General features: G+C 45.8%; 2 protein-coding genes across 2 annotated transcripts in view; one reads left to right on the top strand and one right to left on the bottom strand.

Annotated features, from left to right (window-relative positions):
* snd1 (staphylococcal nuclease and tudor domain containing 1) overlaps nt 1-13,765 on the bottom strand; it is a 167,314-nt gene that overhangs the window by 85,398 nt on the left and 68,151 nt on the right.
* On the top strand, nt 3,092-12,412 carry lrrc4.1 (leucine rich repeat containing 4.1). Its single transcript, XM_070991885.1, has one exon. It carries the CDS (start codon nt 4,823-4,825, stop codon nt 7,685-7,687), a length of 2,865 nt encoding a protein of 954 aa, XP_070847986.1. The 5' UTR covers nt 3,092-4,822; the 3' UTR covers nt 7,688-12,412.

Raw genomic sequence — 13,765 nt, 5'->3', positions numbered from 1 at the left:
GCAGTGTCATTACCATTAGATCTTTCATTGAAGTGTGGATTCCTCAACTCTGATTGTCATTGCTGCTGTACCAGACTGCGGGCCATTTACCCAAATGGAACTACTGACACGCACACGCATGCAAACACTCACAGGCTGCTGACCTACATGTGACTGGCCGCAGCCCAGATTTGCTAGCATTCACCTCAGGGGATGGGTTCTGTAATGTTTGCATATACCCGTTGAGCATGCTGGCTGACTGGCGGACAAGCCGCACCAAAGTAGGTCATGCGGTACCCCCGAACTACATCCAGTGTCCTCCTGGCCTGGTGCAGGGGGTGGCTCCATAAAGCCTTGGGTGAAGCAGGGAGGGCAGAGGTCACACAGCAGGGGCATGGGGCTGGCATGACCGCATGAAGGTCCCACAAATCTGACAGCTCATCAAGCTGTCACCGGTCAGCGAGTCCTGGAGGTAAGGCCTGACAACACTTTTCTTGTCAAGATAGTGGTTGGATATACTGGCATAACCCAAACATCGAAACACACTCCAAATGAAGCATTTTAGCCAGGTTTGCAAGTTCAGCATTGGCCTAAACCACCAAATCAGATTCAACTTGAAATTCAGGTACACCACCAAAAAACGGCACCAAGCATGGAAAAGGCTTTTCTGGTTCACCTCTTTGCCAGTGTCAGGAATGCAGTGTGAGCTACACACACACACACACACACACACACACACACCCATGCCGGACCTTGAGAAAACCTTGTTGTGATCACAGATTTTGGCTGACCATCAAGCTATGTTGGCCATTCCGGGCCAGGATCAAACTATAACGCAAGGGGTTGACCACATTTGGTCAGTGGAGCATTACAGAGTTTGGCAGGCCATGACCCAGGCTCCATCAGCGGTGAGAAAGCAGAGTGTCCACTGACAGACAAAAATAGAATGGGAATAGAAAAGACAGAAAAGAGCGAAATAAACAGGGTGAGAGCCAAAATGAGAGAGCTACCCTGGCAGCGTTGGTATATTACGGGTCAACGGATGATTTCAGTTAGATAGTAGTCTGGGATGCACTGTGCTTGGTGGGTAAAACACAACCTGAACTCATTCTGGGTCACTTGCTCATCAAATGGTGGCACACCACACCTACAGAACAGTTCACAGGCACCATCTGACAGACAAACAAAGCTAGCAGAGCCAGTATGCACACTGTACTACATCTGATTTTTGTCATCAGTAATCACAGTGAGAACCACAAGCCTTCATTTGCAGCTGGCTTAACTGACAACAGATCAATGAAATGTTGATGCTGTTTTGAGCAGAGCATCTGCCGCACATCCTGCATTTGTATTACAACCTGCTTTTTGATGCCTGCTTGAATATATTGCTGCATTATCTTGTGTTTTCACTTGCTCACAGAATGCAGTGAGGACGATGCAGCAGTGCAGTGCACCTTTGATATCACCATCCACATGCGATGCTAGGGAATCCCTGTGGAAAGGAAAGGAAATGGCCTCTTTCTTAACAAAGGAAAATCCCCCCTATACTCCCGTGGCTGCCACCTTGCTGTTACATGTGCTTCATTGAAGCCAATTCGTATTCAACTGCAGTGAAGTCAAGGGGAAAGTCTGTGTGTGTGTGTGTGTGTGTGTGTGTGTGTGTGTGTGTGTGTGTGTGTGTGTGTGTGTGTGTGTGTGTGTGTGTGTGTGTGTGTGTGTATGTGTGTGTATAATATAGGAGTTGGCTCTATACTCCTGTGCCGGTGGGAATAACATACTGCGCTACAGGCAGTGTGACCTTTTCGAGCTGGCGTGCTTTCTCTCCACCCTCTCTCTTTCACACGCTTACTCTCTAGCTCAGACAGAACACACACCTAGCAGCACTGTCACAGCTAGCTTTACCAACCATCAATTATCCACACTGCTTCCTAGTTTAATGGACATGAGGCTTGTACAAATCATTGGAGATAGAGCGGTGATGGGACAGTAGGATGTGTTGGTTTTGCCTTTTCTCCTGCGGCAGGAAGGTAAAGCATGTCTTGTTTTCTCCTGTTCGCCTTTCTCAACATGACCTTTATGGTTGTGTGCTTCTTGAGGCGACAGTTTGTGCTCAAATTGAGGGTTAAGGCCTGCCTGTTTAGACTGTTCTAACTACCTGTAAAGGCGTACATGATGGACGGGGGATGGAGAGTGGGGAAAAAAAAGCAGAAAATATTGCTGTTTTGTTTGTTTACATCATATATTGCACTTTTCAGTATTAAAAGGAATATCTAAACTTTTAGTTCCATTGCAAGTAAAGTGACAAAGTGACAGACGAAGAATGAGCAAAGAAGGGTGGGAGTTGAGTGTGTGTGTGTGTGTGTGTGTGTGTGGGGGGGGGGGGGGTGTTGGGTTAATGCACAAAAACACACTGCATCAAACTAAAGCACTGCTCAGAGCAGGATGCGTCAGCAGTCCATTCATGTTTCCCCATTTTTCCACTAAAGGACAAAACGAAAAGAGTGAGAGTTAAGGGAGATAAAGTGCAAGAAAATCAAAGATAAACCGAGAGAGAAGGGAAGGGGGGGGGGGGATCATGAGCACGAGAGGAAGCAAGAGAGTGGGAGAAACAGTGTCCCATCTGCCTGCCTTTCCCACCACAGAAACGCTGGGAAGCTTTGCCAGACTCGTTGGAGGGGCTGGATTATTGCAGGAGAGGAGGGGGTTAAAATGTGGTTGCTGTGGGGATGCCACTGTCCATCTCTGCTTTTTACTTGGACAGCCTGTCTATTCCCCTAAGCCACACAAAGCCCCAGAAAGCCACAGAACAAGAGACTGTGAACATTAAAAAAGAGAGTGGAGGACAGCAGGAGCAAACTGGTTTTTGAAGAGGTAGATCTCTAAAAAGGTCTGAGTGCTTTGAGCTCACCCAACTACCTTAGGACACTGCAGAGAGAGCAGGAGGGAGGCAGGGAGAGCAAGAGAGAGAAAGAGAGTGAAAGTGAGAGAGAGACAGGGGGAGAGGGAGAGGGAGAGAGAGAGAGAGAGAGAGAGAGAGAGAGAGAGAGAGAGTGAGGGAGAGAGAGGGATCCAAGCCGACGCACGCTCTCTCTTTTGCTGCTACAACAGATCCTTTCCACATCGACGCTACTGTTAACGTCACGCCTGTAAGCCGCGCGCTCAGCCAGCGCTTGCCTTCCCTGTCCTGCTCCTCTCCCCAGTCGGACGCTGCATTAGCGAGGGGGTGCTGATCACCACGAGGAGAGGAGGAGAAAAAAAAGAACTGGAAAACAAGAAGAAAAAAGAAACAAGCCAGAGAGAGGAAGGAGAAACTGCGCACCACCCCTCCTCCCTCTAACCCACCTCGATCAGCCCAGCTACAACAACCCCACTCCTCCCAGCACCCCCTTCCATCCCCCACTCCACTCCTTCGCTGAAGAAATTGACGGATTATTGGGAAGTGCAAGGAAGGCAGGCTGCAGCTGCTGCTGTGTGTGCTCGCTACTGCTGCTGTGTGCTTCGCAGGGATGGTGTGTGTGCGTTTGCAATTGCTGCTGTCGCCGCCGCGGCTGCCGAGGATGGAGCGTGTGGCTAGTTAAGAGGAGGGAAAAGCTAATGAAGGCAGTGTGTGTCGCCTAGCCTTTTCAAGCACCATCGAGCGTTCCTGGAGCAAAAAAGAAAAAGAAAAAAAGAAAATCCAAGTGTACACGACGCCACATTGAGTGGAGGAGCAAGGGGAAGAGAGTGAGAGAGGGTGAAGGGCTGTCAGACTGACCAACCGACCAACTGATTGACCACTAAAAAGTGAACAGAGGAATACAGAGAGGAGGGGGGTCTGTTTTTATCCTGGTTTGTCAACCTACCCTCCTAACCTCCTAACAAAAGGCAAAGAACATTGCAAAGGACTGTGGAATTTTCATTCAACCTTCTTCAATCCCACCCCCACCTACCTCCCTCTTTAGGTCCTTTCTGTCTTGGCTTTTGGTGCACAAAAATTTGTGCATGTGTGTTTGTGTGGTCACCTGTGCTATGGAGACCGGGATAAGGTGTCTAGCAGGGGGATCAACTGTCGGATTCCAAGGACAAGCAAGAGAAGAGGAGCCGACAGCAAGAAGCGAGCAAGGGAGCACTGCTGCTTTGGGAGCTTGACTGGATTCCTATCTGCAATCTTTTTTTTTTTTTCCTTTTCTTTTTTCCGACCAACAAGGGAGAAAAAAAACACTCACAAAGGGCCTTCGAACCTTTCTCTTTGGATGTGTGGATTTACAAAATAGCTCTGGTTAAGCTCTTTGGCATTGATACCTGTTTTGACAGAGCAAATATAAAAAGGCTTTCTTTGCTGCTCTTGGGATATACATACATCTGATGTGAATGCCACAGCTCTTTCTGGTTGCAAACAGGAGGGAAGCTATATATCTCAGTTCAAGGACCTGTAATAATAACTTGAGGTAGGTGTCTAGTGTTTCAACCCCTCTTTGCATCAATTTGTAACACCCTACCCTCCCTGCTGTCTTGTAATACGGTTTTTGGTTGCTTAATTTATCATCATGTCCTTCTCATACACACATTTCAGAAAAGCCAGTCCTTTCTACCCTCCCCTCTCTTTCTGTCCCTGAGCACAGCTCATGGAAATAAAACTATTGCTTAATTGAGGATAGGTCAAGCCCTCTTTTCCCTCAGCAAGCACCCAAAAACCACATTCTCCCCTTGTCCTCTTTAGTTCCCTTAACCTTGTTACTCTGGTCCCCTGAACACTACGACCAGCAGACCAGCTACTTCCCCTGTCCCCAAAGCCCCCAAACACCCCCTCAAACACCCCCCAACCTCCCCCCCAGATGATGCTGAATTATGAACGTGCCACATCATGAGTCTCCTGGGGCGGGTAGCTGTGCATCGTGCCAGGAAAGCCGCCCTGCTCTGTGTAGTCTTCCTGATGGCGCGAGTGTGGAGCAGCGCCTCCCTGGCCTTGGCGGGGGCGGCGGTGTCTCAGGGACCCCAGGGCTGTCCACCGCAGTGTTCCTGCAGTAATCAGCAGGGGAAAGTGGTGTGCACCCGACGTGGCCTCACCCGTGTGCCCCCTGGCATTCCTGCCAACACGCGACACCTCAATCTAATGGAAAACGCCATCGAGGCGGTGCAGGCTGACTCCTTCCGCCACCTGCACCACCTTGAGGTGCTCCAGCTTGGGCGAAATGCCATACGGCAGATTGAGGTGGGCGCGTTCAATGGACTTACCAGCCTCAACACACTGGAGCTGTTTGACAACCGGTTGACAGTGGTGCCCAGTGGGGCCTTTGAGTACCTGTCTAAACTAAGAGAACTGTGGCTGAGGAACAACCCCATTGAAAGTATCCCCTCCTATGCCTTCAACCGGGTGCCCTCCCTCATGCGACTGGACCTGGGAGAGTTACGTAAACTGGAGTACATCTCAGAAGGAGCTTTTGAGGGCCTACAAAACCTCAAATACCTCAACCTGGGCATGTGCAACGTAAGGGGTGATATGCCAAACCTGAGCCCCCTCAAGGGCCTGGAAGAGCTGGAGATCTCTGAAAATCACTTCCCAGAGATAAAGCCAGGCTCCTTCAAAGGCCTGCGTTCACTGAAAAAGCTATGGGTGATGAACTCACAAATCACAGTGATAGAGCGCAATGCTTTTGACGACCTATCTTCATTGGTGGAGCTAAATCTCGCCCATAATAATCTGAGCGCTGTGCCACATGATCTGTTCTCCCCGCTCAGGTACCTGGTGGAGCTCCATCTCCACCATAACCCTTGGAACTGTGGCTGTGAGGCTGTATGGCTAGCACGCTGGCTAAGGGAGTACATCCCTACTAACTCAACTTGCTGTGGACGCTGTCACTCACCTGCCAGCATGAGAGGTCGACAGTTGGTTGAGGTGGACCGAGGTGAGGGTGCTGCTGTCCAGTGTTCTGCACCGTTCATTGCTGATGCACCGAGGGACTTGAACATTTCAGCAGGCCGAGTGGCAGACCTTCGCTGCCGCACAGCCCCAATGTCTTCAGTGCGCTGGCTCCTACCCAATGGGACTATCCTGACACATGCCTCTGGTCACCCAAGAATATCAGTGCTCAATGATGGTACCCTCAATTTCTCAAATGTTCTTGCAGCAGACACAGGCACTTACACCTGCATGGTGTCCAATGCAGCTGGGAACTCCAACGCCTCGGCCTACCTCAATGTGAGTGCAGCTGAGCTTAATACATCCAATTTGAGTTACTTTACCACAGTGACTGTGGAGGTCTTGGGGCCAACCACCGAGATGCCCAAAACTAAAACCACCACGAGCACAGCTGCTGCTGCAGGGGCAGGGGTAGCTGGAGGAGGAGGGGTAGGCCTAGGGACAACAACTACAACTGCCTCTCCTTCCGTCTTTCAGCCAGTTTTCATCTCCACACCAACTGTGCTGCTGCAAAGCACTGATAGCCCACCAGGTGCAGCTAAGCCATCTGTGGCACCAGGACCACAAGGTGCCACTGGCAAGCCAGGCAAGTCGGGCCCTAGCCTTGATGAAGTGATGAAGACCACTAAAATCATAATAGGCTGCTTTGTGGCAGTGACACTGCTGGCTGCTGTCATGCTCATCGCCTTCTACAAATTGAGAAAGCGCCACCAGCAGAGGAGCACAGTGGCAGCTGCCCGCACTGTGGAGATTATCCAGGTGGATGAAGAGGACCTTCCACCACCAGCGTCTGCAGCTCAAGAGACAGCTCTCACGTTGCCTGAAATCCGGGACCATAACAGCATACACAAACTGGACTTTATCAGCCACAAGACTGACTACAGCTTTCACAAACCCAAGGCCGAATACAAACCCCAGCCTGATTTCACCCTTCATAAGCCCAAGGCTGAGTATACAACATATAAGCCAAATATGGACTTCAGTAGCCACAAATTCATCCCAGATTACAGCACTCACAAATCTACACCAGATTTTAGCCTTCATAGACCAAAGCCTGACTATAGCCCATTTAGACAGGACTACAGCACTCACAAACCGAAAGCAGAATACAGCCCATTCAAACCAGATTTTGGCACTCACCCAAAAACTAAAACAGACTACAGCCCCTTCAAACCAGATTACAGCACTCACCCTAGGCAGAAAACTGACTTCAGTCCATTCAAACGAGATTACAGCACCCAACCAAAACCTAAACATGACTATAGCCCATTAAAATCGGACTACAATTTACAGCATAAACCTAAGGCTGAATACAGTCCATTCAAGCCTGACTTTGGCACTCATCCAAGACCTAAACCTGACTACAGCCCATTTAAGCCTGACTATAGCACTCAGCCTAAACCCAAAACAGACTACAGTGCCCAGAGGTCTAAAACTGACAGTACCTACAAACTGAAGGACCCTTACACCCCCCATAAGACTGCAACTGATTACAGCGCCTTCAAGACTGACTTCAGCCCCCACAAAACGGATTACAGCGCCTTCAAGTCTGACTTTAGTCCACATAGTCAGAGACCGAAACTTGATTACAGTCCACACAAAATGGACTACAGCCCCCACAAGGTGGACTACAGCACTCTAAAGCCCAAATACAACACCTACAAACCAACTGGCCATGGGGCTAAATGGACAGACAACAATGTTGGGAACTCTTTGCCTCGAACCTTGCCCAGCACCATCACAGCAATGGCTGAGCCCTTTGTCATAAAAACTCACACCAAGGAGAAGGTACAGGAGACTCAGATTTAAAAAGGCCCCCCAAAAGGATCCAGCACCTTTCCCTAGGTCCCTAGCTCCCATCCACCCCTGTCCCACGCCCCCCTTGGTCATTTCCTCATAAAGTCATGCAATAGAATGCACAACGAAAAAAGGACAGGAACTACATTTTTGTACAGAGTGCAAACTTAAAAAGACTGATGATTTCTTGTTGTACATGCTTATAAATAAATATATATATGGACAAATTGAAACTACCATGGGCTGGTGATAGAGAAACATATATTAAAAAGAAATTGAAACTATTTTCTAACTTGTAACTTCTATTTAAAACAATGAGTTGTTCAAGATGCTGTCTTGACTTTGACAAATGAGGGTAGTCTTGTTTTAAAAAGGGGCATTCTGTGTGATTTTTACACCATGCTACAGAGAATGCAGTGATAAGAAAAAAAATATTTATACTGAGAAGTCTTTCTTTAACAAAAACCGAAAAAAGGTCAATGTCGATCTTTACAGGTTTATCTTGTAAAAGCACCAAGAATTTGTACTGTGCCAAATGTTATAAAAATGCAATAAAAAGGATTTTTGGAAGAAAAAAGGAAGTATTAGAGAGAGATGTTTTTTCCCCTTTGCTTCTTCTCCTGGCGTATACTGTAACGATCAGCCAAATGCTTTAGACACTGCAGTAAGACGCTGCAGCTATACTTTAACCCTACGTGTGCTGAATGACTCAGGCAGAATGAATCACGGTGCAGAAGTGGATGGTGCTTTTTTTAAAATCTCTCAACACCTCCTGTTATTATATTCTTTATATGTAATAGAAGAGTTTGTTCAGTTTTTAATTGCACACCACCAGTGCGTGTCATGTTGCTTCATCAAGGTGTGGCTGATCAAAAGCATGTATTTAATCAAAGTTCTTGAGTTCTGCAAATGTGTTAAGATGTTAAAAGATTAAGCAATGGTATGTCCACAAGCAAGTATAGCAGTGCTATCATAACATCTAATGTTAATTGAAATGTTCATTACATGATGCCTTTGAACAATGCAAGCTGATTGTGTTACCTTGCTCAATTACCACATTACAAACTGGTGTTATTAATCATGTATCTAATGAGTGAAAAGGGTGATAAATTAAGGTGAAATACTGTTTGGGTGTTAAGACTGTCTTGCGCTTTGCCAAAAAATATAGATCCTCATTTCACTTTTCATTGCATTGCCAGCTGTTGTGCCTTCATCAATCAGTATGGGGGCTTTTTATGGTGACAAATGCATTCGGGTCTCGCTGTTAACTGTACATTTTTCATCTTTGACAATATCACCCCTCTCAATCACAATACAGGCTCACAGTTCTCTGCCTAACAAAGAAAGATAACATACAACATACACAGTGGTTAATAGACATGTAGCCACTGTATATAGGACTGATATGGGACTATTCTTTCTACTATAACTTCTCTCCTCTCCCTTAATGGGGGACAGTAATTCCAGGATACTGCTTGATTTAAATTATGAAAGAGAAAGAAAGGTGATGTGAATTACCTTGGGAGCACATAATCAAAAAATATAATAACATGTTTGGAGTGGGCAACATGTGGGTGAGATATGACAAAGAATATTACAAAAGAACTCCAAAGGAGTAATTTAAAGGCGTGTAGACCATAATCATCATGTCCACCATGGATACTCCCTTCTCATTAACCTCTGTAAATCTGGACAATTCTAAAGTAAATTAAAATTAATAGAGAAAAAAGCCTTTGGACATACATGACATCATCAAGTCCACTCACAAACCTGTGCACACAGCCAAAGCTTCGGCCTAGTACTATACTTGACAACATCAGTTTACCCAGTAACAGTAACCATGTCAGTATTAAGTGTGGCAAATGGAGACTACCTGTGAGGGCCACAAGAATGATATCAGGGTTCGCCTTTCAAACACTGTAGTGTTTCAACATTTGAGACCGAGGAAGTACAACAGGGAGACTGTTTGAAGGGACAGGAGAGAGCAAGGTTGACATGGCGCACCACAAAAAGAGTGTAGCGGTGAGCTGAGAGCCTGTGATCTGTGTGTTTGTGAGGGTGACAGTCCAGCTCTGAGAAATTAGGAAGTGACAAAAAGAGGGAGAGAGTGAGACAGATAGAGTAAGAGATGGAAGGTTAAAGAGGACAGTGGAAGAGGGAGAGAGAAGTTTTTTTTTTTTTTTTTTACATTTAGCTGTTTCAGATGATATTTTGTGCATGGAAACACAATTGTTGTGGAGCAAAACTATTTGTTGTAAATGTACAATGTAAACATCCTCTAACATTGTGTTACATTGCAAGGCTGTGGTGAATATGATGATTCCAATGAGGAGAGTAGACTTGGATTAAAAGGTGCATAATTATGCTGTGCAGCAGAAAAATATAGCGCAGAGAAAACTAATTTAATCAAATCAAATAGAAAACATATTCAGAGGCAGCACACAGGGCTTTGTGTGTGATCTTAGGGACCAAGGACATCTGACATAAAGACAATAAGGGCCAAAGAGACGTACTGAGAGAACCTTAAAACTCTTAGCTGCAATACAATAACAGCATTTCTAGAGCCAGATATGGGTGTGGTAACACATCAAGTGGTCACAACTGCATGTGTCTATTATCCCAAAAAGAGAATTTCATCATCCTCTACTAACTGCCATCGAATTAGGGTAAAAATAACCTACTGCAGTGTACCAGGGCTGTCACAACTGGTCACTTGGGCAACAATCAGACTTGATCAAAACAACTACAGCTCTCGCTGTCCTCCCTCTCTTGCCATGTCTGTTGATGACTCAGCCTGCTTTTTAAATATTGAGCCTTTTCTGCATGTGCAGGAATGAGCTACATAGATCAGATATGCAAGTCTGTCTGCATTTGTCCATGTATGTGTGTGTTTCTTGTGCCAGCTGTATTTGTGTGGGGTTACATCAAAACAAGGGGGATTTAAGAGCTGCACAGTACGGGAGAGGTAAAAAAAAAAAAAAGGCAAGGAGAATAAAGGGAAAAGTGAGTGAGACAGCAAGATCAGGCTTCACGATTAATGTGGCCATTTTGGGGTGCCAGGGTAGCCAAATGGGTGAGGTGGACACATAACTGTATGTGCAAGGTTCAATTCTGGGTGCAGACCTGTCTGCTTCTCTTCTAGCAACTTTCCAATAATGGCGCTCTTAATAAAAACAAAAACAAAAACATGCTAAATACATACTGTTCTGAACATTTGTCACTACACTGAGTCATACCCCAGGCAGCATGCCTTTGTCTCCCACTCCTGTTTACTTGCAGTTGTTTAGATAGCATAGCTATGCAAAGCCAGGCAGTGGTTTCCCAATCGTCTCCAACGTGAAGCACGTGAGAGGAATACTCAAACAAGTGAAAACAAGTAGGTATGAGCTATGTCGCACCAAATTGTATAGTGTAAATGGGTTAGATGGATTGAGAGCATGTGTATGAACAGATGTAAGCACTACCTTAAGCATTAAGCTGTAGTATGGAATTCGACTGTAAGCTTGGCCATTCTTCCTTTGCCTCAGTATGGTGGGGCTTAGGCTACATCTATGTGGGGCTATGCGATCACTTATGAAGCTGCACTGTGGTATAACAGGCTCCTTCATCGTAATCAGTCAACATGGCTACAGGGTCATCAATCAGCCAATCAGCTAGCCAGCCACTGAAGGCCCTGTCTCCATGGGAAACACTCCTTCCCTCCATCCTTTCCTCCTCCGCATCATGTTTCCCCCCCCCCCCCCTTCTGTCTGTGTGCTTCATTAGCAATCATGAGGCTATTTGAAAGAGGAAGCAAGGCTAGACATACCTATTTACCCACAGCTCACAGAGCCTGGGGAGGGAGGGAAGAAGGGATTGGAGATAAAGTGGTATATAACAGAGATGCAGGAAAGACTTGCCAAGAAATGGAGGACAGATTTCTAGAAAGAAGTTATTAGGGAACAAGCAAAACTGAAAGATTTAGAACAGAGAAACAGTTAGGGGCAGATCTATGTGTGAAGCAAAGAGTAGACAGCAATGCAAAAAAAAAGTGTTTCTGGGACATTAAAAGAAAAAGATATAAGAAGTGAAGGAGAAGCAAAAAGGAACTAAGGTAGAATCAGGCTCACGATGAGAGGATAAGTAGGGAGGGAGAAGGAGGAAACAAAAAAAACAGAAAAAAAGACAAAGAGATGGAAGTGAAAACACATTGATTAAAATAAAACCAAAATGAGAGAAAAAAGATGAAGTGCTGGAGCTACAAAAGAGGGGAAGGCAAAGCAGTGAGAGAGAGGAGAAGAGAGAGCAAAGGCGCTTAGGAAAGGAGTAAGCAGAGCAAATGTGATGCAAGAGTGCCAGCTACAGATGGAACGGGGGATACATAGCCTGGCCATCATGGCTCCTGCATGATTGGTGAATGGCCTGGACTGCAACACAAGGGGTGTGGTGGTGGTGAGGGAGATAGAGTGTGATGTTGCCGTAGCACAGTGCAGCAGATAAGAAGTGCTGATATCAGTAATGGACTGGACCACTGGGGGTACTTGAGGAAGGGAGACGGGTGAATATGAAGGTAGAGAGGATGGGAGGATCAAGAGGTCAGCGCAAATGGAACTGCAGGGACGATAACTGCCACAGTGCAGCCATGTGCATGCGCATGTGTTTTCAGTGTGATCAGGAGGACACTGGATTTAACGGGCCAAAGCGCTTAAACCAGCGGCGAAAACAAAATCATCTACTTTCTTTCCCATTCACTTTAAGAAAGGAGCTCATTCCCAACTTAAAAGGGTTTGTAGGACTTTTTGAAACCCAATTATTTTGATGCAATCTCTTAATTAGATTTTTTTTCCTCATTGTAAATTACTATGCACTGAGGCGCAGAAGATGGCTGTAATAAAATGTTATTCCATTAAAATGACCTAGACCAATAGGCACCGCAATCTCAACTGCATCAGCCATTTATCAACTAAAGCCCCTCACTCAGTCTTTTCAGCACAGCAAAGACACATTCACGTTGGAAACATTTTCTATTTCTGACAAAGAGGCTACACACTTGACATCGCTCTGATCAGTGTCTACTAAAAAAAAAGCATTAACTACTAATTGGCAAACAATCAATCTCTGTTAAAAATTTGATCACAACTTTATCAACAGATAGCAGAAATATGTTGTTTCACTTGGCTGAACACCTTGGGTAATTGCACCGTCTTTGATGAGAGCCTGTGATCAGCATTTGGCACAAATGGTCGTCTATGCACAGGAACAGCGAGGATAAAAAGGTGCTTCTCAGCCCATTAGCTTTTTCTTCTTGATCCACGCATTCCTTTTGTGGAGGCCTGTTCCACTGATATGAAGCAGCGCCTTGCATGGTGACTTTGATGTGATTTATGTTTTTAAGAAAAGCCTGCAAGTTAGGCATAATCATAACGCTTAATGTTGGAACTTTATTTCATTATTTGCTGAATATCACTGTAATTTCTAATGGCAGCATTACTATGGTTTTAATTTGCCATGCTGCAAACACAGCCCATACCAATTGCTTTAATTGTGTTTTATGCAATTGTATTTTCTTAGCATTTAATTGATTACTGATTCATTATGATTAGCACGCTGCAGCCAGCGATCGATGGTGGAAATTGCCCAAAATCCGCATCACTAGTTTCAGCGAGGCATGTGTGCTACACAGTGCACGTGGTAGGATGTTTGTGTGAGCACTAGCCAGTGTGCTAGTGGAGCAGACAGGAGGCTATTCTAAGCAGGCCTGGGAGCGTGTGCCTTGTGAGTCAACATTAGTCAGGGCCAGAGAGTTGTTTGGTCCTAATGTCAAATAGAGGGACTGGACGGGATGCGGAGTCAAAGGTGGAGACAGCGCATCATCGACGCAGACTGACGCCGTGCTCATTATGGCAAAAGAGGGGCTGAGTTTAATATTTGCCATGTTGTCTTTGCTTGTTAAATTATGAAATGCATTTTATATACAGTGTATTTTACAGGTTTATGTCTTTGGAATAAAACGAGATGGTAAAGGTGTGGAGGGTGTTGGTGGACCGGAGGAAATGGCGAAGGCAAGGTGCTGTTTGCTGGTGCATCTGACTTTGACCGTGCGAAAACTGA

This window comes from Chaetodon trifascialis, chromosome 22 (genome assembly GCF_039877785.1).
Source record: "Chaetodon trifascialis isolate fChaTrf1 chromosome 22, fChaTrf1.hap1, whole genome shotgun sequence".
NCBI classification, from domain to species: domain Eukaryota; kingdom Metazoa; phylum Chordata; class Actinopteri; order Chaetodontiformes; family Chaetodontidae; genus Chaetodon; species Chaetodon trifascialis.
This window is presented reverse-complemented; position numbering and strand designations above follow the sequence as displayed.